General features: G+C 35.1%; 1 protein-coding gene and 1 non-coding gene across 3 annotated transcripts in view; one reads left to right on the top strand and one right to left on the bottom strand.

Annotated features, from left to right (window-relative positions):
- The window catches only part of LRCH2 (leucine rich repeats and calponin homology domain containing 2), a 102,440-nt gene that overhangs the window by 34,129 nt on the left and 40,388 nt on the right, over positions 1-27,923 (bottom strand). For both annotated transcript variants that reach the window (XM_007450979.1, XM_007450980.1), the window contains exons 4-12: positions 27,018-27,123; positions 26,797-26,933; positions 21,641-21,774; positions 17,475-17,562; positions 17,062-17,173; positions 16,760-16,857; positions 16,605-16,663; positions 14,863-14,970; positions 9,129-9,194 (exon numbers count right to left, since the gene is read on the bottom strand). In XM_007450979.1, the coding sequence (XP_007451041.1) occupies positions 9,129-9,194; positions 14,863-14,970; positions 16,605-16,663; positions 16,760-16,857; positions 17,062-17,173; positions 17,475-17,562; positions 21,641-21,774; positions 26,797-26,933; positions 27,018-27,123 (908 nt within the window). The remainder of the gene's footprint in view (positions 1-9,128; positions 9,195-14,862; positions 14,971-16,604; positions 16,664-16,759; positions 16,858-17,061; positions 17,174-17,474; positions 17,563-21,640; positions 21,775-26,796; positions 26,934-27,017; positions 27,124-27,923) is intronic.
- On the top strand, positions 23,719-23,790 carry TRNAE-UUC (transfer RNA glutamic acid (anticodon UUC)). The gene has a single exon. It is a non-coding gene; the product is annotated as a tRNA-Glu (tRNA).

The following is a 27,923-nucleotide window of genomic DNA, read 5'->3' as shown; positions in this document are numbered from 1 at the left end:
CCCACCACCACCCCAGCCTCCCACTTTTCTTCCTAAGGAAAGCTCTAAAATAGAGTTTCAAAGGTTTCAACTCTCTTAACCAGTAGGCCCCCGAGATTCTGCCTTTTTGTGGGCACATGGCATTGACCTTATCTGCAGATCATCTCCGTGGATTATGTTTTCACTAGACATGCCCCTGGGGAAAAATATTGTCCAAAAAAAGGTCCTGTTCTAGACCCACCCAGAATGACATAATATTAAGTGTTTTCCATCTTCAACAGTGATACTCTTTTGAGAACTCACAGCCAGTTTGAATTTAGCTAAGTCCAATGTTTTCTTTCTCTTTTTGGTTCATAATTTCCCAGGGGCCTGCTACCTTCGTGCTTAGCTGAAAATGCAGCATTCTCCAGCAGAGAATGCTCTCTGGTATATTTAAAGCAATTAGGTCCCGGGACTTCCCTGGTGGTGCAGTGGTTCAGAATCCGCCTGCCAATGCAGGGGACACGGGTTCGAGCCCTGGTCCGGGAAGATCCCACATGCCGCAGAGCAGCTAAGCCCGTGCGCCACAGCTACTGAGCCTGAGCTCTAGAGCCTGCGAGCCAGAATTACTGAGCCCATGTGCCCCAACTACTGTAGCCCACGTGCCTAGAGCCCGTGCTCCGCAACAAGAGAAGCCACCACAATGAGAAGCCCGCGCATAGCAACGAAGAGTAGCCGCCGCTCGCCGCAACTAGAGAAAGCCGCGTGCAGCAACGAAGACCCAACGCAGCCAAAAATAAATAAACTAATTTAAAAAAAGAAAAAAAGCAATTAGGGCCCTGAATGAGAAGTTCAGTTATAGACAAAGATAAAAGATCAAATTTTAATTAGCTATGGAAATATTATTTTATTAAAGATAGAGTAATTATAAATTATTATAAAGTTATTTTATAAATTGAAAAGAAAAACAAAACCTTTCATTTTATGGGCTCTGTCTATATTTTGCCTTTACCTCATCATTTCACTTAATTCTCTCAAACACTGAGTTGAACGCTCTTATTCCTGTGTAAGGTATTTGCAATTGTGCTACAAATAGGTGACCAACTAGGGCTGAGGGGTTTCTTGGGATGTGGGACTGGCAGCTAAAAGTGGGCAAGTCCCAGGCAAACTGGGACAAATTGGTCACCCTAGAAACTACCCATCTATTTAGTAGCCTAAAACAGAATGATCATTTCTCACAGTTCTGTGGGCTGAATGGGTGGTGGTTCTGCTGTTTTCACCGGAACTCTCCATATGGCTGCTTGGCTGAGGCTGGATGGGATAAGATGTCTGGGGCCTCACCAGAGATGGCTGGCCCTCTTCCTCCATGGAATCTTTCATCACAGCACGGGGGCCTCAGGGTTCCACAGGGTAAGTGTGGAAGCTGCAGGGCCTCTTGAAACCATGCTCAAAAGTTAAGTATTGCCGCTTCGACCACATAGAGTGATGCAGACTCAGCGCCAGCCCAATTCAAGACATGAGAAAATAGACTTCAACTTTCAAAAAATCTTATTGAAAGATTCATTATTGATGAATTGGGAGATTGGGACTGACGTATATACACTAATATGTATAAAATGAATAAGTAATAAGAATTTGCTGTATAAAAAAATAAATAAAATTCAAAAATTCAAAAAAAAGGTAGAATATATACATTATGTGTAAGGAGTGAAAAAATATCACTAGAGATCTACATCATTAGAAGGATTAAGAGAATATAATAAACAACTTTGCTAAAAAATTTGATTACTTTCTTGAAATGGGCAAATTCCTTGAAGACAAAAACTCCAAAGCTCACTCAAGAAGGAGATTACTTGAATTAGCTCTATGTGTGTTAAATAAATTTAATTAATTAAAAAAAATCTTATTGAAAGATAGTGGACATACAATATTATGTTAGTTTCATGTGTACTACATAGAGATTTGACTTGCATACATTATGAAATGATCACACGAGAAATCTAGTAACCATCTGTCCACATACAAAGTTATGACAGTATTATTGACCATTATTGTGCTATACATTCCATCCTCAGGCTTATTTATTTTATAACTGGAGGTTTATACCTCTTAATCCTCTTCAGCTATTTCACCCACCCTCCCCTCTGGCAGCCATCCATTTATTCTCTGTATCTATGAGTCTGTTTTCATTTTGTTTAGTTTTTTAGATTCTGCATATAAGTGAGATCACATGTGGTATTTGTCTTTGTCTGACTTATTTAGTATAATGCCCTCTAGATTCATCCATGTTATTGCAAATGGTAAGGTTTCTTTTTTATGGCTGAGTAGTATTCCATTGCATTCCACACTTTTGATGGGAGGAGTTGCAGAGAATATGGTCATTTTTAGTCCATCACAATCCCCATCATATACATGAGATTCAGTAAATTTAAGTAACTTTTCCAAGACTACATAGCTCTTAAGTGGCAATTCGAGCCTTTGAACCCAGGTCTGTGTGTTTGAAAAACCCATGAGTTTTTCTGGGTTTGAGTCACCATGCCCTGGTGGGGTATAACTACAACATTCGATAATCCAGAGAGCAAATGGGTATTTTCCTGCAGTGCTGGTGTGGAGTGGTGGAGAACGGAGAAAGAGACATAGAAGCAGTGATCTGTGATGTCTGGATTACTGGCATCACAAGTTTGTCCAGTCTGTTTGGAGAATATATTTGCCTGATACTTGCCTGATTCTGTAAATATGTTCGGGCTCCTGCTGTTCTCCTGCCCCGTACTTGAGTACAAGCTTATTTCTAAAAGTAAATTCTTCAGTGGGACTCAGATATTCTATATTCTTGGCCTTGATGTTTCTCTTTCTCTTATGCATTGTAACATTCTTTTTCTACATAAGCCTTTGGATCATCTACAGTTTGAGAGTTTGAAAGACAGTTGTCCCAAGTCGGTTGTTTTCAAAGAGTGGGGGGTCCCTGAGTCCCTTTCAGGGAGTCCATGAGGTCAAAACTATTTTTATAATGCCAAGGTATTATTTGCTTTTCTCTGCTTTCATTCCATCTAGGGTGTAAAGTGGAGTTTTCCAGAAGCTAAGTAATGTGTGATACTGCAACAGATTTTAGTGGAAGCAGATATGAGAATTCCACTCCTTCCTACTAAGACATTAAAGGGACTTGAAAAAAAAAAACTAATGAAGTCTTCTCTTTTGTTCCTTTTTTTAAAAAAAGTTACTTTTTATTAAAAATGTATTTTTATGTTAGCATATTAAGAGTTTGCTGTGATTTTTAAATTAATACACAAATATTTTTAAAGTTTCTCATTTTGTTTCTCATAGTAATAAAATAAATTTTAACTTACTTTTAATTAAAAATTAATAATAGTCACAGAAGCTCTTTGGAGTCCTCAATTTAAGATAGAGTTCTGAAAGCAAAAAGTTTTCATTATTTTATTAGCTGCCATTTGCAAAGCTTGGGCAATTTGCTCTCTTTTAATCCTCCCAGCAAACCTATCAGGAAGGTACCCCATTAATCTCCTCCCAGAGGCATAAACTAGGGCTCAAAATCATTAGCCACACAGCTTGCATGCTGTGCAGCTAGAATTTGAAGCTAGTTCTATCTGACCCCAAAATCAAACTTGAAGGAATCAGTAACCTCCTTGCATGCAATATACCTGTTGCTTTCCTGGACAGAGAGGTTGAAGCAGAGGTCAAGAAGACTGGATGAATTATTTGAGATGGCTCAGGCAGCTAAAAGCCAAGACCTTCTGCTGTCTGTTCTACTCCTCATAGGGACTTGTCCTTTCAAATGGCAATTCCTTTTGTGAGAAAGGAATGCCTTCAAATTCAAATGATACTATGAACCTGGTGGAGGTCTGTTCCCCTTATAACAGGCATTTCTAATAGCACAGTATGCAGACTTTGCTGAGCACTCAACAAGGAAGAAACGTTTGTCCAGTTATCACATTCTAAACTGCCAAAATACATGTGCATTGCCTTAAGTTTTTCAATTATGTTACAGGTCAGCTTGTGCATTTTATCTGTTCGACTCTCTTTTGTAAAACAATTACAATGGTAAAAACAAAGAAACTATTGAGTACTTAACTATGCGTCGGTCACCGAGAGGAAGACTTGATACCAAGGTCTCTCTGAATCCTCACAAGAATACTCCCAGGCTGGCAGTGGGGTGTCCTACCTGCTTTACAGATAAGGAGATGGGCTTGCCGAGGGGAAGCTACTTGCCTGAGGTCACCCAGCTAGTAAGTAGGCGGTGAGTCAAGTATCAGACCCAGGTCCGGGTGGTTCCCAGGCTAAGATTCTTAACCAGCATGCATTGCAAGATCCTAAAAGGCAATGTCAATCTGTCTGTGGAAAGGAGTTCCCCAAAGTAAACTTGAAGTAGCCCAGGTAAATTAGGAAAGGGTCACAATTTTATGGTCAGAGATTTTAAGGAAAAACCAAGTGATGCAACCTCTTCATGTAATAAGAAAACAGATACAATTCTTTAATTTTGTCCTTAGCTTAACCCTTCACTAACATCCAGCAGCTCGGAGTGTACAGAGAAAGGCAGTAAATTCCTCATCTGTATCCCAGTGTGCCAACTGTTTTGGTTTTAATTGTGTCAGGTGTGTCTTCCTTCTGCCTGGAGGTCCTTCCTTAGGTTTGAAAATATCATGATCACATCAACAGTGTGAGAGGTGGTGGGAGAGCTGAGGTTCCACATGTGTCAACAACAGATGTGCACGTCTCCTGGAGCACTGGAAAAAAGAGTAATAGGAGTTCCCTTAGGGCTGTGCTCCACGTGCCCCAGGAGGGGATAAGGACGAAAGCCTCTGTAATTTATATTGACTGCTGAGGTAACCAGGTGCTTTCAGCAAGCATTCCAGTTGCAAATTTGGGTTTTAACAACCTTCCCAACAACCTCTGATTCCTCTTAAAAGTTAAGAGGGAAGAGATATGGGAACATATATATATGTATAACTGACTCACTCTGTTATAAAGCAGAAACTAACACACCATTGTAAAGCAATTATACCCCAATAAAGATGTTAAAAAAAATAAAAAATAAAAAATAAATAAATCCTCACTGTACCATTTACTAGCTGTGTGACCTTGAACTAGCTAAGGTAATTTCTGAGCCTCAGTTTCTCACCTATAAAATGGGGATGACAATAGTAACAATAACTCATAGAGTTATTTTTTTTCATAGAGTTATTATGAGGATTAAATTACATCATACATCTAAAGCACTAAAAACGGTATACATATTAACAAGCATTCAACAAATGTTAATCCTCTCTGTGTGTTCTTCTGTACCTAGGCCCTAGCCTTGGACTTTTTTACTCCCAGAGGAATGACTCAGGAGTTGAGTCTGATGCAAATTTTCAAACCACCAAAAAGAATAAATAGAAACTTTTGATGTCTTCTAGTTCTCTGGAATTCATATATGTGGATTAGACTACATATTCCTGTAGAAGAATTTAATAAAACCCGATTGAAAGGAAATAAAAATGACCCAAAACCGATGGAATACAACAAAAGCAGTTCTAAGAAAGAGGGTAATTTAGAGCAATAAAATCCTACCTCAAGAAACGAGAAAAATCTCAAATAAACAACCTAACCTTACACCAAAAGCAACTATAGAAAGAACAAACAAAATCCAAAGTTAGTAGAAGGAGAGAAATCATAAACATCAGAGGAGAAAAAAATGAAACAGAAATGAAGAAAATAATAGCAAAGATCAGTAAAACTAAAAGCTGGTTCTTTGAGCTGGTTCTTCTTTAAACAAAATTGATAAATCTTTAGCCAGATTCATTAAGAAAAAAAGGGAGAGGACTCAAATCAGTAAAAGTGGAAATGAAAACAGAGAAGTTACAACTGACACCACAGAAATACAAATGATCGTTAAGAGAGTACTACAAGCAACTAAATGCCAACAAAATGGACAACCTGAAGGAAATGGAAAAATTCTTAGAAAAGTACAACCTTCCAAGACTGAACCAAGAAGAAATAGAAAATATGAACAGACAAATCACAAGTAATGAAATTGAAACTGTGGTTAAAAATCTTCCAACAAACAAAAGTCCAGGACCATGGTTTCACAGGTGAGTTCTATCAAACATCTAGAGAACAGTGAACACCTATCCTTCTCAAACTCTTCCAAAAAACTGCAGAGGGTGGAACACTTCTAAACTCATTCTACAAGGCTACCATCACCCTGATACCAAAACCAGACAAATATATCACACAAAAAAGAAAACTACAGGCCAATATCCCTGATGAACACAGGCGCAAAAATCCTCCACAAAACACTTGCAAACAGAATCCAACAACACATTAAAAGGATCATACACCATGATCAAGTGGGATTTATTCCAGGGATGCAAGGATTCTTCAATATATGAAAATCAATCAATGTGATACACCATATTAAAAAATTAAAGAATAAAACCATATGATCATCTCAATAGATGCAGAAAAAGCTTTTGACAAAATTCAACACCCATTTAAGATAAAACCTCTCCAGAAAGTGGGCATAGAGGGAACCTACCTCAACATAATAAAGGCCATATACGACAAACCCACAGCAAACATCATTCTCAATGGTGAAAAACTGAAAGCATTTCCTCTAAGATCAGGAACAAGGCAAGGATGTCCACTCTTCCCACTATTATTCAACATAGTTTTGGAAGTCTTAGCCACGGCAATCAGAGAAAAAGAAATGAAAGGAATCCAAATTGGAAAAGAAGAAGTAAAACTGTCACTGCAGATGACATGATACCATACATAGAAAATCCTAAAGATGCCAAAAGAAAACTACTAGAGTTAATCAATGAATTTGGTAAAGTTGCAGGATACAAAATTAATAAGCAGAAATCTCTTGCATTCCTATACACTAACAACAAAGGACAGAAAGAGAAATTAAGGAAACAATCCCATTTACCACTGCAACAAAAAGAATAAAATACCTAGGAATAAACCTACCTAAGGAGACAAAAGACGTGTATGCAGAAAACTATAAGACTGAAAGAAATCAAAGACAACACAAACAGGTGGAGAGATATACCATGTTCTTGGATTGGAAGAATCAACATTGTGAAAATGACTATATTGCCCAAATCAATCTACAGATTCAATGCAATCCGTATCAAATTATCAATGGCATTTTTCACAGGACTGGAACAAAAAATTTTACAATTCGTTTTGGAAACACAAAAGACCCCGAACAGCCAAAGCAATATCGCGAAAGAAAAACGGAGCTGCAGGAATCAGGCTCCTGGACTTCAGACTATCCTACAAAGCTACAGTAATTAAGGTAGTATGGTACTGGCACAAAAATGGAAATACAGATCAATGGAACAGGATAGAAAGCCCCAGATAAACCCATGCACATAAGGTCACCTTATTTTTGATAAAGGAGGCAAGAATATACAATGGAGAAAAGACAGCCTCTTCAATAAGTGGTGCTGTGAAAACTGGACAGATACATGTAAAAGAATGAAGTTAGAACACTCCCTAACACCATACACAAAAATAAATTCAAAATGGATTAAAGTCCTAAATGTAAGGCCAGACACTATAAAACTCTTAGAGGAAAACCTAGGCAGAACACTCTATGACATAAATCACAGCACAGCAAGATCCTTTTTGACCCACCTCCTAGAGAAATGGAAATAAGAACAAAAATAAACAAATGGGACCTAATGAAACTTAAAACCTTTTGCACAGCAAAGGAAACCATAAACAAGATGAAAAGACAACCCTCAGAATGGGAGAAAATATTAGCAAATGAAGCAACTGACAAAGGATTAATCTCCAAAATATACAAGCAGCTCTTGCAGCTCAATATCAAAAAAACAAACAACCCAATCCCAAAATGGGCAGAAGACCTAAATAGACATTTCTCCAAGGAAGATATACAGATTGCCAACAAACACATGAAAGGATGCTCAACATCACTAATCATTAGAGAAATGCAAATCAAAACTACAATGAGGTATCACCTCATACCAGTCAGAACGGCCATGATCAAAAAATCTACAAACAGTAAATGCTGGAGAGGGTGTGGAGAAAAGGGAATCCTCTTGCACTGTTGGTGGGATTGTAAATTGTTACAGTCAGCACTATGGTGAACAGTATGGGTGTTCTTTAAAAGACTAAAAATAGAACTACCATATGATCCAGCAATCCCACTCCTGGGCATACCCAGAGAAAACCATAATTCAAAAAGACACATGCACCCCAATGTTCACTGAAACATTATTTACAATAGCCACATCATGGATGCAACTTAAATGCCCATCGACAGATGAATGAATAAAGATGTCATATATATATACAATGGAATATTACTCAGCCATAAAAAGGAATAAAATTGGGTCATTTGTAGAGACATGGATGGACCTAGAGAGTGTCATACAGAGTGAAGGTAGAAAGAGAAAAGCAAATACAGTATAGCAACGCATATATGTGGAGTCTAGAAATATGGTATAGATGATCTTATTTGCAAAGCAGAAATAGAGACACAGACGTAGAGAACAAATGTATGGATACCCAGGGGGAAAGGGGTGGGGTGGGAGGGATTGGGAGACTGGGATTGACAAATATACATTATTGATACTATGTATAAAATAGACAACTGATGGGAACATACTGTATAGCACAGGGAACTCTACCTAATGCACTGAGATAACCTAAATGGAAGGAAGTCCAAAAGGGAGGGGATATCTGTATGTGTATGGCTGATTCATTTTGTTGTGCCTTGGGGGCTAAAACAACAGTGTAAAGCAACCATACTCCAATAAAAATTAATTAAAAAAAAGAAAAAAGTGGACAATACATAGAGAATAAACGCAATCAATGATGAAGAAACACATTATTCTTGACAGTAACAGTAATACGATATATGTTTGCTAAATGGATAAATGAATCTGTCATCAAGACAAAATGCAGGTATGAGTATAAAAAGATCAAATCAGCATTTTTGGATTTGTTTAGATCAAAATTCAATTAAACCTGTGCTGTATGACACATTTCTTTAAAAAAAAAAGCACATTTCTTCTCTAAATTATCTAGTAATATTAAATTATATCAATTATTCAATTAAAGCCCACATATAGGAACATTACTGTTAAAGGATCAACTTTCATTATAAAATATTAACTATAAGAACTAAGATATTTTTATACCTCTTTTCACATTCCACAGTTTGTTTTGGCTTGTTTCTTGTGACGGAAGTTGAATGATTAAGAATCCTAGAAGTAAATCAACACATTAATTCCATAGTATATTAAAGAGAATAGTGTATATACATGATATAAAAGATGTCCATAAATAACTGCATCTGGTCCATGAAGATCTTTGCTAGAAAACAATATTTAAATGTTATTTAGATCAGATGCTCATAAGCGCACTGGCTATTATGAAGGAATGAAGTTCACCAATTCTTCCATGCATCTTCTCTTATAAACCCTTTCTCAAGGCTTGGATATCTTCAAGCCATGCTATTTCCCTGTGCATATCTATCTTTTGGCTGAGACAGAAGGTAAAGAGATGCAGATTGTTTAGGTACCATCATAACTGATTTAGTTTTCCCAGGATAGCAAATGACAGGATCATGCTGATGTAATATCATTTTGCCAAATGCCAATAAAACTTAATTCAAAATGCAAAGCCAGTGCTAAAGTTCAATTCTGTAAAAAAAACTCCACAAGTTTATTAAGCTTTTAATAACCAAATGAAACAGTATTCGAAGAAAACCAAAAAAAAAAAAGAAAAAGAAAGAATGATAAATCACTGTATGAGAGAACTATTTGTCCATAATTTTATGTAATTCTAAGTGTTAATCTCAAAGTCAAAAGTAATGAATTATTAACTATCTTTCTTTAATATAAGTAACATATTTAAGAGTTCTTAATATTTATCCATTTACTATAGATATAAATGTTATATTAATTTTCAATTTTAAGTTTAGTTTTATAAGGAGTAGAATATCTGCCTTTTATTCAAAATAATATCATCAGATGTCAACTATCAAAAGAATACACAGGAGAAAAGAAATTCCAAATTAAAGCTACATATTAACTATTAAAATACATAATGAAATAAATATAAGTGGGTAATTCCAGAAAGATGGTTAACATAAAGAAACCAATTTCCATTACCCCAGTTTCCTCACTAGCTTAGATCTAGTAGAGCCTCACCAGGAAGAAGTCCCAGTGAGGGGCAAAGGTCAACTATCACAAGCAAAGCAGTGTAGCTTTGCACCAAACAATTTCGAGATTACTGACACCTTTGTGTGGGCAGGCACTAAAATTGTACTGAATCCCCAAACGCAGAAGAATTTAGATAATAAATTATCTAAGACTATGAGGAAAAATTACATCATTAAAGAGTGATTTTTAAAAAAGGAAGTAAATCCTAAGAGTTCTCTTCACAAGGAAAAAATTTTTTTCTATTTCTTTAGTTCTGTATTTATATGAGATGATGGATGTTCACTAAACTGCTTGTGATAATCACTTCATGATGTATGTAAGTCAAATCATTATACCAAACACCTTAAACTTACACAATGTTGTATGTCAACTGTATCTCAATAAAACTGAAAGAGAAAAAATCTTAATTTAAAAAGGAGATATAGCAGTGTGAAGTATCCTGGGGGGGCAATGTCAGAATTATTTCCTGGGAAGGGGAGGTCAAACTACAGTGCCCTTCACTGCAGTAAATTCTGAATTCTCCCCATACCATACTCACTAGTGTTGTGATTATTTATGTGTATAAATCATATTGGAGCAGAAAGAAAAAAAGTTGAGATCTACTTACCTATAAAATAAATTTTATGTACTTGAAAATTCTCCTATGAAAAATGTTGTGTACAATTGATATTTAATATTTTACTCTGTGATACTCAAAGTTAAAATAAATGTCTGTTTTATCTAAATACCTCTTCTAGATTATTAAGACACTTCCCCAATCCAGGTACCAGTACTGAGTTTTAAGTAAAAGACTATATAATTCTATATAATTCAGCTGCATCAACCTGGCCCCTTAATACTTAAGGCGTCCACAAACTCTAGATACCTTGATGCACGTCCTGCTGCTCTGGTCCTCTGGAAGAGTTTTTCACTGAATGATGCTCTATAACATAAAGGTCTCCGTCTGTATTCACATTTCACGTACATCAACCAAACCAAAAGATGGAAGAAGTAAGATGTTTTGGGAGAGGATAGGGAAGTCATTAGTAAAGCAAGCAGAAAAGAAAGAATGGATAGATTTTAAGGGTTGAGAGAACTACCTGATTAGTTATAACAAGCTAGAGATTAACATGATGCTCCTCAAATTAGAGTTCACATGATCAGAAAAAAAAAAATCACATGAAAAGGTAATGTACATAATTTCTATAATTCTAAACCAAAATAATAAACTGCTCAAAATCTGATTTTGCTTTCCATGATCCTTAATTAATTATACTTCAATATAACTTTTCATAATTACTTTTTTAAATTTAGCTATATCACATAGTACTCAGAAGCACATGTTTGTACAGTAAGTAAAAATTCTCAGGACACACCTAAAAGCAAATAAAATAATTATTAAAAGTAAAGACGTACTAGAAAATACTATAGAATAAGTTAGAAGGAATGAACATGCAATGGGAACCAGTCAACTGAAGCTATTCATTGCTTGCATGTATTATAATCCTTTCTTTAGGATGATAAACAAATTTTAAGAGGCCAGTTAAACATCTACTTAATCAGCCATGTAATAAAATCAGTATAAGAAGAGCAGTAGCCACTTCTCTAATGTTAACATACATAAGTAGAGTTGGTGGAAATTTGAAGAATTGGCTAAGTAATTCACAGAGCAACATTATTTTAAAATAATGATTTTTTAAGACAATAGTTTTTTATTTAGCTTCCCAAATTATAGCGAAGATAAAATTATGATTTGTGGAGATAAAATTATGATTTGTGGAACAGCTATTTTAATATAGACAAAGTCATTGATTCAGGGGGACTTCAATACACTCAAATACCAGTAGAAATAATCCAATAGTTTGACAAAGGGGATAAAGATTAGCTTTTAAAAACTTAACAATAAACTGTCAATACAAAGTAGTTTAATCTATGCATCTCAGACAAAGAAGGGACAGTCTTCTAAATAACTAGGCTTCAGACTTTGAACACTTATGAGTTATCTACTTGATGGTTTATTTGGTGATCCTTTTCCCCACCCTTTTTGATTATTAATTCTGTGTGATATCTTCTTGTTACTTTCCTAGGACAGTTTCATCCACCAAGTACTAGTAAAAACCCTCTTTAAGAATCACAGATATTTTAAAAAACAGTACGAACTAAACAAGTGGCATAGCTGCTCTAAGAAAATCATCACTAAACTCAACATAAGCAATTTTTAAATTGCCTCTAATTTTGGAGTACACGCATGGCTTCTTTTGGCTGAGAGTTAACACTGCATTTACCTTTGACTAGTAGCTAGCTAAACAGCAGTTAAATAGTAAGCATGCAGTCAAAGTAGGAGTCTTAAGTGGTACTTCCTGATATACAAAGATAATCTTACCCCAGATAAACTATTTTAAATCAAGACTAACAATATACAAACAGAAACATTACAATGATTATGTTAAAACTTAAAAAGAAATTTTACAACTCCCAGTTGACTTGCAATTTTAAATACCATTTCAGATTCTTCATTAATAAAGTTGGAATCTAAAACAATACAGTGTGAAAGGGAAAAACTACAACCAGAGAAGGTATACAAACTCACATCCTCTAAGGCATATATTCTTATACAAGATTACTTTTCACTTTTTAGACTCACTCAAATTTTAGTATTGTAACAGTAAACAAAAAATTTTAATTATCTACATCTAAGACATATAAGCAATAGCAACATATTTTAGAAGGAAGGATGAGATCATTTAATGGAGAAAACACTAGATTCAGCATAAAAAAATTCTGGGATCTAATTTAAATTGTCTACAGATTACAAATTTTAAAAGTAAAATGTACTCCTTACTTTATGAACAGATATTATAAAATTTTAATGCCTTCAAAAATTAGACATAGTTATAACATTAATGTCACTGCATATTAATATTTAATCCAAAAAGCTCTTATATTTGTATGCACTAACATCTGAAAAGGAGGATGAAGTAGAGAAACAGTTCAGAGAGAGAGGAATTAATTTTGTATAAATCTCAAAAAATAACAAATTGTGTAGAGAGAAGAAATTAACTAAATTAATGGTTCCCATTAGCTTTAAATTTGTTGATCTCATTTTCAAGCAATTATTTAACCAGTAACAGTATTACTGAGTACCTACTATGTACAAGGCAGTGCTAGGCGCTGTTTTGTTCTGATTACAAAACTATCACAAAAACAAGACCTATGAAACATCATTTGATGTTGTATCTAGGCTAGAAAGAATAATTTTTCAGAGGGATAGAATGAAAAACTAATAATAAGAGAAAATTGAAAATATAGAAATGTTATATATGGCAATGTTAAAATCTAAAATTATGCACTCAAATGCTATTCTTAACACAATGAGAGAAATGGATATTGTTGTGGGTTCTTATAAAATCAGTATTCTCTGTCCATAATGATAAATGCAATTTTTTCACCTGCCAGGTAGAGGAGGTAGAAACTCATCTATTTTTTAAGCTACGCAGAGCAGGTGGTGGCTTGCTTCATCAAACCTCTTAAACCAATGGGGAGATCAATACTTTAATTATACTGAAGGAGGAAAACACACACAATCTCATAAGTAGACAATTTTTAAAAAGCCCAGTTAAAAATGAAACATAGGAAAAGATTAGAAGATAAGATTCACAGAAAAGGGTGACAGAAAGTTATGGCAGAAGAAAAATGTCAATTGAGAGTGAGGATACATTAGATATAGAAGGGATAAAGATGAGTGATATTTTCTAGTATGGTTTTCAATTCTATAAATGCAGTAGCAGTTCAAAAAAAGATACTGAGTGATTATTTTTAAAAAACAGTGGCCCCTAAAACCACACATCTGTCATTGAATAAGTTTTAACAATAATTATTTTTCAAAGCATCTTTGAAATGCCAGTATACTTTTTTAAGCTTCCCAAAACATGGTCATGTGATCCATAAACATTTATTGCTTTGAATAAGTAAAATGCTTAGTAGTTATCCATGTTAAGTGCACCAAAATTATTCTTTTAATTTTCTCAAAACAAAAAATTCTCAGATCTGCTTTATTATTTCAAAACTATAAATGCAGTACTCTCAGTACATGAAGATGGCAATAAAGCTGACCCTCAGCAGCACATAGAACTTTTTCTGTATTAAAAATGGACCTGCACTGATTTTACACTCATTAACACAATGTCCTCCTCATTGCCAGTAACACGCATTTGGAGAAAGCCCAGCCAGAGGGAGAAATGCTCCTTGACCAAGAAACAGACTAAAAGTGAACCTGTGACTCTCAAATCGTCACACTGATTTAATCAACGATTATATAATTCAGTTCAATTTTAAGGAGTTTACACATATCCCAAGTAACTCAAAATCCGATAAAAAGCACACTATATACTTGTGACATGTACTTGGAAAAAAATGCTCATAACATATTTAATGCTACTGTGAGCTAAGGTGAATATCAACAATTATTATTATTTAGCACCAGGAATAAAAAAGAGATATCAAAGCAATAATTAAATATAATGACTAGATGAGTATAAAGTATTCTGTTAATTGTATATGTAACTTTCTATTTCTCTCCTAAGTATTTCCTATTGTCTTTTAGTAGTTAGTCCCTTGAAATAGATCTTAAGATGGTCCGATTATTTACTGTTTATTTGATAATCTTTAAATATTCAGATTTAATGATTATAAAAGTTGCCCACTTAAATCTCATTATTGAAAAAGATACCTGTTCTTCTGCTCTTGCTGCAATAATTGAGCAGCTATTTTCCTCAAATCAGTTACTTCTTTCAAACCATCATCTTCTTCCTCGGCAAGTAACTGCTCTTTCCCAAGTCTGAAAGGTGACACAAACATGGTTATCCAAAAAGTAAGGCAGATGATATCTTATGCCAGCTTCCAAACGTAGAAACCATTTTTTATTTTTAATAGCATGTGAAAGCTAAAGCCCTATAACGTCCTTGTATTTAAAATGTTAAAATAAGAAATAAAGAATATTTAAGGAATATAAAAACATATCTATCCTCTCAATAGGAAACGTGGCATACTGGTTATATTAATATAAACTGCACCACCATTTTGTAATTTCTGAAATGTGTAATGGCCATAGTAATTTAACAATGCATATTCTCCATCTTGAGTGTAATAAGGACCACAGAGCTCTATTTGGCCTATCTTTAGAGATAGAAAATGTTATGAAAATCTCTCATTTTATCAAGCCACTCTACTCTTATCAGTTTATTCATTTTGATTTTCAAAATCTGTATGTAAGATGTTTAAGTAGTAGAAATACAAAATAGAGTCAGACAGATTGGCAATTTGCCAAAAAAATACTCATTAAAATATATAGTTTTATCATTCAAAAAGAACAAAGAAATTTTAAAATTGTCCTCCAAACCCTAGCAATTTTACCCCAAAGGTATTTCATTTAAAAAATGGTACCAAGCCTAAGACTCTGTATCTTTACCATATCTTGCATGCCACTGGAGACTCAAGTATAGGCAACTGTCCTCATGAGATAAGGTGAGAAAGTAAGAGACGAATGAAATATAGAGTACAAGACAAAGCACTGTTATCTCCCTATGGCGTACCAGAGATGATTAATTAATGACCGTTAAAAAGTTACTAATGAGGTCATTTGGGGGAAGCACAATGCAGAGAAAAGAGAAAAACTTGGGGATCAGAGAGAGCGAGCTAGGTTCACACCCGAGGTTCTAGTGGACACTAGCTAAGTAGTTCTAGACAAGAAACTTCAGTCTCCGAGCTTCACCTCCCTCATCTGTAAAAATGTGGACAATATCGACCCCACAGGATTTAGTGAAGATTAAGTAAGAAACATGGCAAAGCACATAGCACAGATCCTGGTATATGGTAGGTATTCAACAAATGCTCCTTCCTTCCTGCAGCTATGAAGTAACTTGAAGGAGTGACTGAAAAATGTGGTAGGTCATATTCCATCATTTCATAAGATAAATGATACAGAAAAGATCCAAAGTACAATTATTTTAATAAAATAGAGAAGTAAATACCCTTAAAATTACCATAACCAGTCTGATGAAACAGAAAGTGTATTAGACCAAGAGTCAGAACACCTGAGTTCCAGACATTTGAAACTCCAAGCCTCAGTATCCTTATTGGTCAAATTATGTCAATACCATCTGTTTTAAAGAGTTGTTAGATAGCTCAAATGAGGCAATGTATGGGAAGGTACAGTATTCTTCAGTAATAATAATAGGTGATATTATAATTACACTTATAGGGGAAAACAGAGTATATACTACACTCAACTTATAGGTTCAGTATAATTTTCAGTTTAATTGAGGAATACAGACAGATGAAATATTCACAAATTAACTATCTGAACTGAACAGGTAAATGAACAAAAAAAATATTCGTTCAAGTAGAAACATCTAAAGAATATTTCAAGTATAAGTAAGTAACATTTCAATTTGAGAATTAGCGTGTGCTTACCTTTTTTCATCTCCCAATTCTTCATTTTTCTGAGATTTTTCAGGGCCTTTTTCTTTTCCCTTATATAAAAGAAAGTTATCATTTTAAAATGTATTGTTCACTTTTGTGAGATTAAGGAGAACATGTTATTAATACTTGTTCAAAGTTTTCTTTACCTTAAGGAAAGTGACAAATGATCCAATAGGTGCATCTCCCTGTTCAGGAACTGCTACATCATCTGTGTTGGGGTCAGTAAAATCATACACCTCCTGGTCTAAGTGTAGATTAATATTTATTAGAAAATATGAATAGTAAACAGTATTCTCTGACACTGCAGTGCTTAGAAAAAAGTATATTTTCCCAATAAAAGAGTTGGCCAAAGATACTATAATTTTTTAAAGGCCATTTTTAATAAAATATTCATTTTTAATAAGAGCTATGTACATGATATAAAAATAGCAGACACCATATGAATTACCTTTCTGAGAATCAGGTTTACTTCCTACTAAGTGACTGTCATTTCTTGATGTCTGCTCTCTATTTGATTCTGAGACTTGAGAATGAAGGCTGACTGTGTCATCATCTGATGGCTGAACAGAATAAGCAAAAAGTAAAAATGAGGCGTTTTAAACATATGATAAGGATTAAGTTGCTTTAATATCACATCTTAAGTATAGAACATCTGATTTAAATCTCCAGTTTTCAAACCAAAAATTAATATGAGGTTTACTGTTCTGCTTTTTAAAACGTGCATGTCTTTTTGTCATTTGAAGTCATAAAATGCATGATGATCATATTTTTAAGCAAAAGAAATCAAGTGTGTGCAAGTGTCTATTTCAAAGCTCTAATAAAATTTTAAAATAAAACAGTTCAGCAATAGAGAAGACTCACTTCCGTTGTAGACAATCGTTTCTCTCCGTTATCACTTCCAATTCCAGAGTCAGGGCCATGATTTTTATTTGGATAAAAATCTTCCATACTATGGAAATACAAATTCTAAGGGCAGTTAGGGTTTTCTTCTTAAATAGATAATACATAATTGACCTAAAATTTCCCTAGATAATACAGTCGTACACATTTTTGATATGTAGGATCCTTAAAGACATGAGGAGAAAAATATCAGATCATACAAAACACTTTGTTCATGTCCCTCATGTAATATTTTTCTTTCATGTGCTCTGTTGTAAAAACTTAACAATAGCTTATTATTTCTCCTGAGAGATTCAGAAAAGCAGACAGCCCTGCTAGAAAATCATCTTGATAAAGACCTATTTTTATCAGTTTGACAAATTTCACCACAGAATGCTGAAATGTTTTTTAACTTTAATTCAGAGTTTTTTCTTCATTATCTTTAAAAATATATTTTAGCTTTGTAAATAAGGCCCATTTAGTAATTAAGAAAAGAGAAAAAAGGCAAAACAAAGTCTGTGACTCATTGAATAAGCAATTGTTTTGGTGTGAGGATAGAGCTGTCCTTGCAAATTTCTGAATTACAGTATGCCACCCAGGTTGCAAAATATTTTTCACTTTAATTTGCAAATTTACTATACACTCTACACTGATTATGTGGCAAGAATTGGGCTAGGTGCTTTAAAGGTAATACCTTATACATTCCTTGTGAAAACTCTAGCAGGTTAGTGGTGCTTTCTCATTTTATGGAAGAGGAAAGTGAGGCCAGGAGGGGTTGAAAAAATTGCCCAATGACACGCAACTTGCAAATGGCAGTCTAAATTTGTTCCCAAGATTATCTAACACTAAAGTCCCTGATCTTAATCACTATGCTATACTCCCTCCCCAAATACTGATTTTATACTTTTCAAAAGTATATCAACAAACTTAGGGAAGCAATTACCAAGTGTCAAGGCACTATGCTGAACACCTGAGATGAGATGAATTTTAAAATGTTTGGCTTCAAAGGGCTCTCAGCCTAGAGGGGAAGGGAGTATGTTTATATGTTTTGAAGAATATGACAAAGGTAAATATAAAGTGCTGTGAGAAAAGAGAGATTAACTAATTCTCCTTGGTAAGGTTAGGAAAGGCCTCATCCAAGAAAGTGGCATTTGAGATGAATCTTGAAGGATGAAAAGAGGCAACAATTGCTAGCATTTGTTGAGTGTCTACATTGTGTTAGATACTATGCCAGGTACACATCATATTTTATTTATAATCCTTACATTATACAATTTACACATTATTTCTTTTTACAAATGAAGATAATACAGCTTATAAAAGTTAACTTCCCAAGGGGAAAAATTATGACATTTACTGAATATTATTCATTGAACTAGTTGCCAAGCACACATTTAATTCTCACAACAAGCTTATGAAGTGTGTATTGCTAACATTTTAAATAAAGAAACAGGCTCAGAGAGATTAAATAATTTACACAGCCCACAGAGGAATTAAGAGAGAGGTTAAATCATGATTAGAACTGAAATCCATCTGACTCCACTGCACAATAACACATCCATGTACTATACTAAAATACATTGGTGTATTCGTAATAGACGATAATGATAATAATAAGCTATTTGTTGAGGAATTATTATGGGTAAGACATTGTGTTAAGTGCTCTATATACATTATTTCATTTAATCCTGACAGCATCCATATGGTTATTTCCCTTTTCATATATAATAAAGCTGAGAACCAGAGATATCATGACACCAGGACATACAGTTATTAAGGGTCGGAGAAGAGCTTCGCAGGCATATTATGTCTGACTCCAAAAGCTGATGATAAGTATAGCTACTGTAATGCCTATGTAAAAGAGTTTACAAAATAGTCAAGGCACAGAAAGTAGTAAGAACCATATAGCCAAGAACATGAGTGTGAAACTCAAAGTACGAGAACTTTCTAAGTAATTCAGTACCAGCTGTGAGTGAGAGATAACCCCCCCCTAAAGCCAACTCATAAATAAACTCTATTGACCTGCACTGTCCAATACAGTAGCCACCAGTCATATATGGCTATTGAGCATCTGAAATGTGACTAGTCCAAACTGAGACATGCTATAAATGTAAAATACATACTAAATTTCAGAGATTTAAAAGGAAGAAAAAGAATGTGAAATAACTTACTAATTTTTTACATTTAATTCTATGTTGAAATGACATGATATATTGGGTTAAGTAACATACATTATTAAAATTAATTTCACCTGCTTATTACTTTTTTAAGTGGGCTACAAGAAAATTTAAAATTACTTACGTGGCTCACATTGCCTTTCTATTGGACGGCACTGCTAGAAAACATCTCCAAAATATATCTCAATTCTGTCCACTCCTTTTAATCTCTACTGCAATAACCCTATTCAAGACCCCTTGATCTCTTGGCAGTACCACAACAACCTAACTAGTCCCTGTACTTCTACTCTTGTATACTTCCAATGTATTCTCTCTGTAAGAGCCAAAATAGTTTTTTTTAAACATAATTCAGATCATGTTATTCTCCTGTTTATAACTGTCCAATGACTTCCCACTGTACTTTAAATAAAATTCAAACTCCTTACCACAGCCTCCAAAGCCCCCAGATGACTTCAGCCCTGACTACCTCTCCAAAATCAACTTGTACCACAATGCTGGCCTCCTTTCAGTTTTTTTAACACAGCAAGTTTCTTCCTAACTTAACGCCTTTGCACATGGCATTATTTCTGCCTGAAATGCTCTTCCCCTCACTCTTGCCACAGCTAGCTATTCTCCTTCCACGTCTTGACTTAAAACCTCACCTTCTCAGAGACATTCCCTGACCACACTCCTGAAACCTGTTCCTTTCTTTCAAAGCAGTCACCACAATTTGAAATTATGTGTATGTATGTGTATGTTTGTGTGTGTGTGTGTGTGTTCTTGCTTTATTTACTGACTGACATCCTCCACTAGAATGTGAGCTTCATGAGAGCCAAGGCCAATGTGTATATAATTCAACAAAATGTATCCTGAACCTGCCGGTAGGCATTCAACTGATATTTTTATTTATTTATTATTATTTTTTTTTTTGCGGTACACGGCCCTCTCACTGTTGTGGCCTCTCCCGCTGCGGAGCACAGGCTCCGGACACGCAGGCTCAGCGGCCATGGCTCACGGGCCCAGCTGCTCCGTGGCATGTGGGATCTTCCCGGACCGGGGCACGAACCCGTGTCCCCTGCATCGGCAGGCGGACTCTCAACCACTGCGCCACCAGGGAAGCCCCAACTGATATTTTTAAAATAAATAAATGACTAATACAATGAATTCTGTTACTAAAGTAATTTTTAAAGAAATATAAAGCATACTAATAGAGATTAGTATATGAATTAATTCTAATTTTTATAGAATTGTTTGGTCTACTATCTTTTATAATATTAAATGAAATAATCTTTGGGAACTAAATTTAATGTTCTGATATTTAATTCTACTGAGGCAACAAAAATATTCAAGAAAAAGTCCTATTTGTGAATTCAAGAACTTGCACTGTTAACAACAGTATACTCTCATCCAACTCCAAATTATTTTCCATGCTACTAGACGGAATTATGTTTTCATAAAATTGTTCAGACCAATCTACATCTCGAAAGGATGAATTAAAAACAAAATATCAAATCTAACATTTCAAAATCTCATGAGTAGAAAAACACCAATATCATAGAGAACACCAGTGGTAACTCAACTTTGATCCAGACATAAAGAATATGAAGGTGAAAGGTATCCCGAAACGTCTTGCTCTTCCACTAACCTCAGTTCAAAGTCAAATTCTACTTGTTATTTGAAACGTACAACAGAGTGATCACAGGAGTAAAGTAACAGCTGTCAAGTGCTGAGAAATTAGTGTTTCTGTACTATAATGTCAAATCTTTACATTTTACTACTAAAAGCTTTAATAATAAATTTCTGAGAAAATTCCAAATGTATTCTAGTATACCAAAAGTTCATTCTATGACGGTGATATTTCACTTCAGCCAATTATTTAACACTGGGCCAATCAGTCTAAGTATATTCAGTATACTTGAGATTAATAAATATCTTTTATATAGAAAGAAGACACAATCATCATGAAATGAGACTGTCAGAATATTACATTACCTGTCTGTGAGAGGTTGGGAGGGCATTCTTTTACTCAATGATGGAAGATCCAGAGAATCTGGTTTCTTATCCATTCTGCAACATGCTTGGATATTTAAGTATTTAAATATGTGTACTTTACCTTTTAAACATATCTGTCAGTAAATAATAAAGATTTAATTATATAGGTCCAAATATAAATGTCATCTACCAATTTATTGATAAATTTTAATAATCTCAAATTATTCGGAGACGTAACAATCATGAGAGATACTTTGCATATTTAAATAATTTGTACTTCTGACACTAGGTGAAAAAAATCTGACAACACTGATACCAACTAAAATTCTACTGCGGTCTCTGTTCTTATTAGAAAAAATAAGTTAATTTTTCTGTATTTCACTGGGTTTTTTTGTTAAAAGCACAATGTACAAACCACTAAACAATATAAAATTTATAATTCATGAAAGTTGCCATTATTCGAAAAAAATGAAAAGAAATATATTCATTGTAGTGGTGAGAACAGAAAACAATAATAATCCATGTAATTCTTTAAAGTAATCTCATCAGAATCACTAAGTCATTTGGGCTAAACACTGGAAGAAAGCTAATCAAAAGAATGTAAATATAGGAAAAATGAATTTGTTGAAAGGTATGACGGTAGGCCAGTTAGAATAAAATAAAGCTTTAAATGGTCAATTCAACTAAGACAATATCCTGAAAAGTTATTTTCATTGGTGATAAAGAAAAGGAATAACGAAGGGAAAAATACTATGTGAAAGAAAATATTCTATATAAAAAAGATAGACAATGCACAGTAGGGAAACAGTAAGTCAGCTTTACAAAGGTTAACTACAGTCACCATAAGTGTTATCGAATAAATATTTCTCAAAAATTAGAATAAAAAATGTTTTGTTTTATGGGCACACATGACCTAGCAACACACAAAACAATGAACAAAGAAAACAGTGAGAAAAGTACATTAAAATGTAATTATCATTCCACGTAGAAAAGATAAACCTAATAGATACCAGATCTGACCTGACCACTGAAAAACTTCATTTAAGAGGAAAATTTAAAACATCTGAGCTATTAGAATATAAATACATTACCAATTAAAATGTATCCTATTATCTGTCCAAACTATTTTAAAAAATTATCTATTTCCAAATTAAGTGATGGCAAATTACTTTCTTTTGTAAATTTAATTTATATCATAATAATTCATGTACATAGTTTTAAAAATCAAAGTGAATTACAAAACTGATAACAAAAACTTAATCCCCCATTCCACCCCTTTCAATCTCTAAGACCCAGTCCCCACATTCAACTCTTTCAGTTGGTTTCTGTTTTTACCTTCATATTTATAAATAACATGGGTCTAATGCTATTTTTTTATTTTTCAATTATATATTTTATTTATTGAGGTCTTACTAAGGAAGATGAGGACTTAGATTCCTTATGTTACCACTACCACTGAGGCATGATAGATGGGCTCCTGGCTGAGCAGCTGGAACCTGTCCCCTGTGGACAGATACTCCAAGATAAAGATAATGGCAGGAGCAAGGAGGAGCTGAGTCCTGCTTGGATGAAAGATAAAGAGACCATGTATTTCTCATTCTTGAGGTCAAGGAGACCTCCCCAACTACACATGCGCAGAAAGGTTCCTCAGAGGTTAGAGAAGGGAGGGGGCGCCAGACCATAATATGTTTGGTTAACTTCCCAGAAATCCTTGCACTTGAATCCATCTGGCTGAAAGAGGCATGTGCACACAGGAGAGGACCCTGAGTTAAACCAAATATGGACTCAGAGCCAGGCAAAGCGAGATGATTGGCCAGAGGAAACCCGGAAGAACTGCCCTATATAAGTGATTTGAATCACCTCTCTGGTGCGCTCCTGCTCATTAAGGAGGATGCCCACACCCTTTCTCTCCAGGTGTGTATCTCACCTTTGCTTCTGTCTTAACAGTTTCTCTGTGTGCTCTCCCACTTGTGCTGTGTCTCTAAACTTTTTACCTGTTTTTGCAGTTTTTGCCTCCTTGAAACATTCTTGCTTTCAAACGTGGCAAGAGCCAGGGAAACTTTGTTTCTAGCCTCTAGCCCCTGGTGGTCTAGTGGCTAGGATTCCTGGTTTTCACCCAGGCTACCCAGGTTCAATTCCTGGGCAGGGAATTAAGATCTCGCTTCAAGCCATCGCTCACTGCTGTCTTCACGAGATCACCACCACTATCACATATCATCAAACCACCTTCCTCCCATCCCCAATCCCTACCAACTCATATAAACATACTTCCTCCCTCTTCAGAAGCATAACATAGTGGTTAGAGCATGGATTCTGGAGTCAGACTACCTTGGTCTGAAACCAGGCTCCACCATATGCTAGCCGTGTGACCTTGGACAAGTCACTAAACATCTATGCCTCTGTTTTCTCCTATATAAAATGAGGTATAATGACAGTACCTGTTTTATAGGGTTGCTATAAGAAATGAATTAATGCATGTAAAGCATTTTCAACAGTGCCTGGTGCATGGTAAGTGCCATATAAATCTCTGCTATTATTATAACTATGTCACAATTTTTCATTAAATCAAAATCCAGTATGTACAATATTATGACCAAGAAAATATTCACAGATGAGCTACATAGGTTAGTTAGATTACACTTCCTTTCTCCTGTAAGTTTTTTTTTTTCCTAAAATGACTACTTGTCCCATTTTTTTCCTTTGCATAATTTTCTGTATGCCTATTACTAATTCATTCCTGACTCTGACAGAACTGTAAAACATCGCTCCATATTGACAAACACATCAAGTCAGGTATCAATTGCTTTCTTCTTTTTCTATTTTCTTTTTGGAGACAACCCCCCTATTCCAAACTGACTTGTTGCTTTCTAGGTCTATGCATACCTGTTTATCTTGGACATGAATTCTTTCTTAATTTACTCCCTCATTTTGATATAGTATACCCTCTGCTAGCTTCCTAGTAAAGGGTGCAGAAGAGCTAAAATTTCTGAGATCTTTCAGTTTGAAACTTTTTTCTATCTTACATTTAACTGATAGTTTGACTTTATAAAGTTGGAGATATTTCCTCAGTCTTTGAAGGCATCACTCTAACATCTTCTAGCTTCCCATGCTGCTGCTGAGAAGTCATTCTGATTACCACCGCTATGAATGTGACCCATTTTGTTTCAATGGAAGCCTTTCAGTGTTTTTGGTCTGCCTTTCAGTGTTTTTGGTCTGCCTTTCATGTTAGAAATTATTTCTGCAATATCTAGTGATCCACTGCTGTCTGTTCATTTTCAAAAGCGAAACAATAAGAAGCCAAATGGAAGTTCTATGTATGAGGGAGAAGTTTATCAACGGTGAGCCTCACTGTCTAGATTTCAGACAGTGACTGCACACTTCTTCAGGGGCCTGCCAACGATCAGTATATCTATAGGTCTCTTCTTCTAGTTCAGTCAGCTTACCAAGAGAGAAATCCACCAACTCTGCCTGAGATATATAAGAGAGGCTGCAAGTATTCTGGGAGCCAAGCCAACAAGAGACATCTACTGGAGAGTCCCAGCATTCAGTATGTAAGCATTCACTGTTTCCAGTATGGGGTCTGACTCTGGTTGAGTCTCTCTATAGCTGTGCTGTCCAATACAGTAGTCACTAGCCACATGTGGCTATTTAAATTTAAATTTAAATTTAATCTAAATAAAACTAAAAATGTAATTCTTCAGTCACACTATGTACTTTCAAGTGCTCATTAGCCACTTGTGGCTACCACACTGCAGGTTTAGAACATTTCCATCATCACAGAAAGTTCTAATAGACAGTGCTGCTCTAAAGAGTAAACTCCAGGCTTATATTGAGGCAAGGAACGATACTCATTTGGCTGCTGAGCTGAGGAGGAGAATCTGAGAGAATCCACCTACTCCTCAGAGTAAACCCTAGGCTTCTGCTAAGGCAAGGGAGGGGAAGTCATGTAGCTGTGGAGCTAAGGACAAGAATCAGAGTGTCAACCTAGACCTGTAGTATCAAATATGTTAACCACTAGTCATGTAAACCTATTTAAATTTCAATTAATCAAAATGAAATTAAATTGAAAATTTGGTTCCTTAGTCGCACTAGCCATATTTCAAGTACTCAATAGCAAGTGGCTATGGTATTAGACATCACATGTTATAGAACACTCCAATCATTCAGAAAGTTTACTGGATATCAAAGCCTTAGATATTCTACAGACCTTCATGTGTTCAGTCTTTCATACCTATATTTGTAGTTACATGATTCCTTCAATAATCACGAAAGAAACAGTCAAGCCATTCCCAGGTTTAACACAGTAAAATCAACTTGCTTCTTGTTGCCTTCTCCCACAGCAGACACAGTTTCAGCTTTCCCCATCCTGCTAGGGCAGCTACTACCAGGACCCCAGCCAGCCTAAAAAGGCACCTCCTTTGCAATGAGTGGAATGCACGTTTGTAGGAAGAAAAAGGCAATCTGTCTTCTGGATGTATACAAACCCAGTGCCAGGGCATGTAGCTTAGAAATAGAGTGCAGGCTGGCATTTCACTACCATGTGCCTCCTCAGCCAGATACTCTTGTGCCGTGTAAGTAGAGATCCTAGTTACCACTATTTCACTTATTTTCCATTTTCCAACATTCTGTTGCCATCTCTCCCCTGCTGTCCTCTTCTGTCTCATTCTTTGTCCTCGTGGGTTTACAGCTTAGTGTATTCCTATGGTATCATTTTAGTGGATTCCACGTGGATTTAATTCTCAAACTAAAAGTATGAATTAAAACTTTTCCACTTGTATATTTTTCTTTCTGTTATGATTCCACCTATCAGTGCTAAAAATGTATTCCAATCAATCACACAACAAATCTCAAGTAGATATATACCTGAGTAGGACAGAGGTAGAGACTCCATAGTCTATCCTTTTAAAATAACATAGACAACCAGAATTATCAGTTCACAGGCAGAAAGTTGATATCTGGGTGATCCAAATCCTATTCTCTAGAAAGTACGCTAAACCTGCTGCCAAAGTGAAAAAGTCACTTCTCAGAAAAACTCTTTGAGACAATACCTCAAAAACAAATTGACTCTTAATTCTGATGCTTTTTGATTTACCAGTAACAGATATAATTTTTAATAAAAATAGAAGAAACAAGTATCATTTTTTAAAATTACAAACCTGCGCAGGTGGTACTTGCAATGGATTGTTATCCAAAATTATTACTTGTAAATGATGCAGCTTCCTGTAACAAACTGGAATTTCGGTCACTTTATTACAAGAGAAATCCAGCTTGACTAAGGGAAGATCTCCTAATTCTGTTCAGGAATAAAAAAATAATTAAATTAAATTCTACATAGGTACTCTCTTATTCACGTGAGTAAGAACAGTGAGCATCTTACCATCTGGCAATACATGAAGATTATTTCTTCTTATATTTAGCTCTCTAAGTGACTGTAATTTTCCCATTTGTTGGGGAAGAACCTGAATCTCATTGCAGCTAATATCCTAAGGAAAACAAGAAAATAAAATTATAACAAACTAACAGAGAAATAGAGATGTATTTCAACTTTTAAATTAAAGCACATGGCTAATAGCTAGTAAAAGTCACCTCTAATGTCATTTCTCTAAACATTGATTATCAGGCAGATTTCCATTTATATTACATCGTGAAATCAACCCAGCACAGTTAACATAAATTTTTCTGTGCAAAAATGTAAGGTTACAACTTAGTACTACATAAGTCAGCCTTTTGAAAATCTCAACTAAAGACCACTCTTACCAACTAAAAACAGAAGTAAGGATGATCCAGGTGCTCTTCATTCATAGGTAAAATGAAAGACAACTATCAATCATTGTGATAATTTGTCAATTATAGTAGTTGTTTTGAGATACTTGGTTGGGCAGAAGCTGAGAAAGTCAAGGATTTACAGATGTGAGCTGAAGAACCAAAGACCATGGTCAGAATCGACTTAACTAAACCTATTTCTCAAAGGGATACAAAACATGAGGGATTACAAGCTCAAAATTTTGTGGCTCACGTCATAACCAAAAGACATTCTAGGAGATCTAATTAGAAATGTCTCAGGTTTAGGTTAAAATGCAAACCCCAATTTAAAGGTAAACAATACCACCTTTCCATAATAAGAGGATAAAGGCACAGCTTAAGTTATTTACCTGTGGTCCCTCTCCCTCCCCTTTCTTACTATCACATCAAAAAAAAAGGAAGGGGGCTTCCCTGGTGGCGCGTGCTTGAGAAGTCCGCCTGCCGATGCAGGAGACGCGGGGTTCGGCCCCGTTTCTGGGAG

The sequence above is a fragment of the Lipotes vexillifer genome, unplaced genomic scaffold, assembly GCF_000442215.2.
Source record: "Lipotes vexillifer unplaced genomic scaffold, Lipotes_vexillifer_v1.1 scaffold1042, whole genome shotgun sequence".
Classification (NCBI taxonomy): domain Eukaryota; kingdom Metazoa; phylum Chordata; class Mammalia; order Artiodactyla; family Lipotidae; genus Lipotes; species Lipotes vexillifer.
Note: the sequence above shows the minus strand (reverse complement) of the source record. Positions and strands in the feature narration are given on the sequence as shown.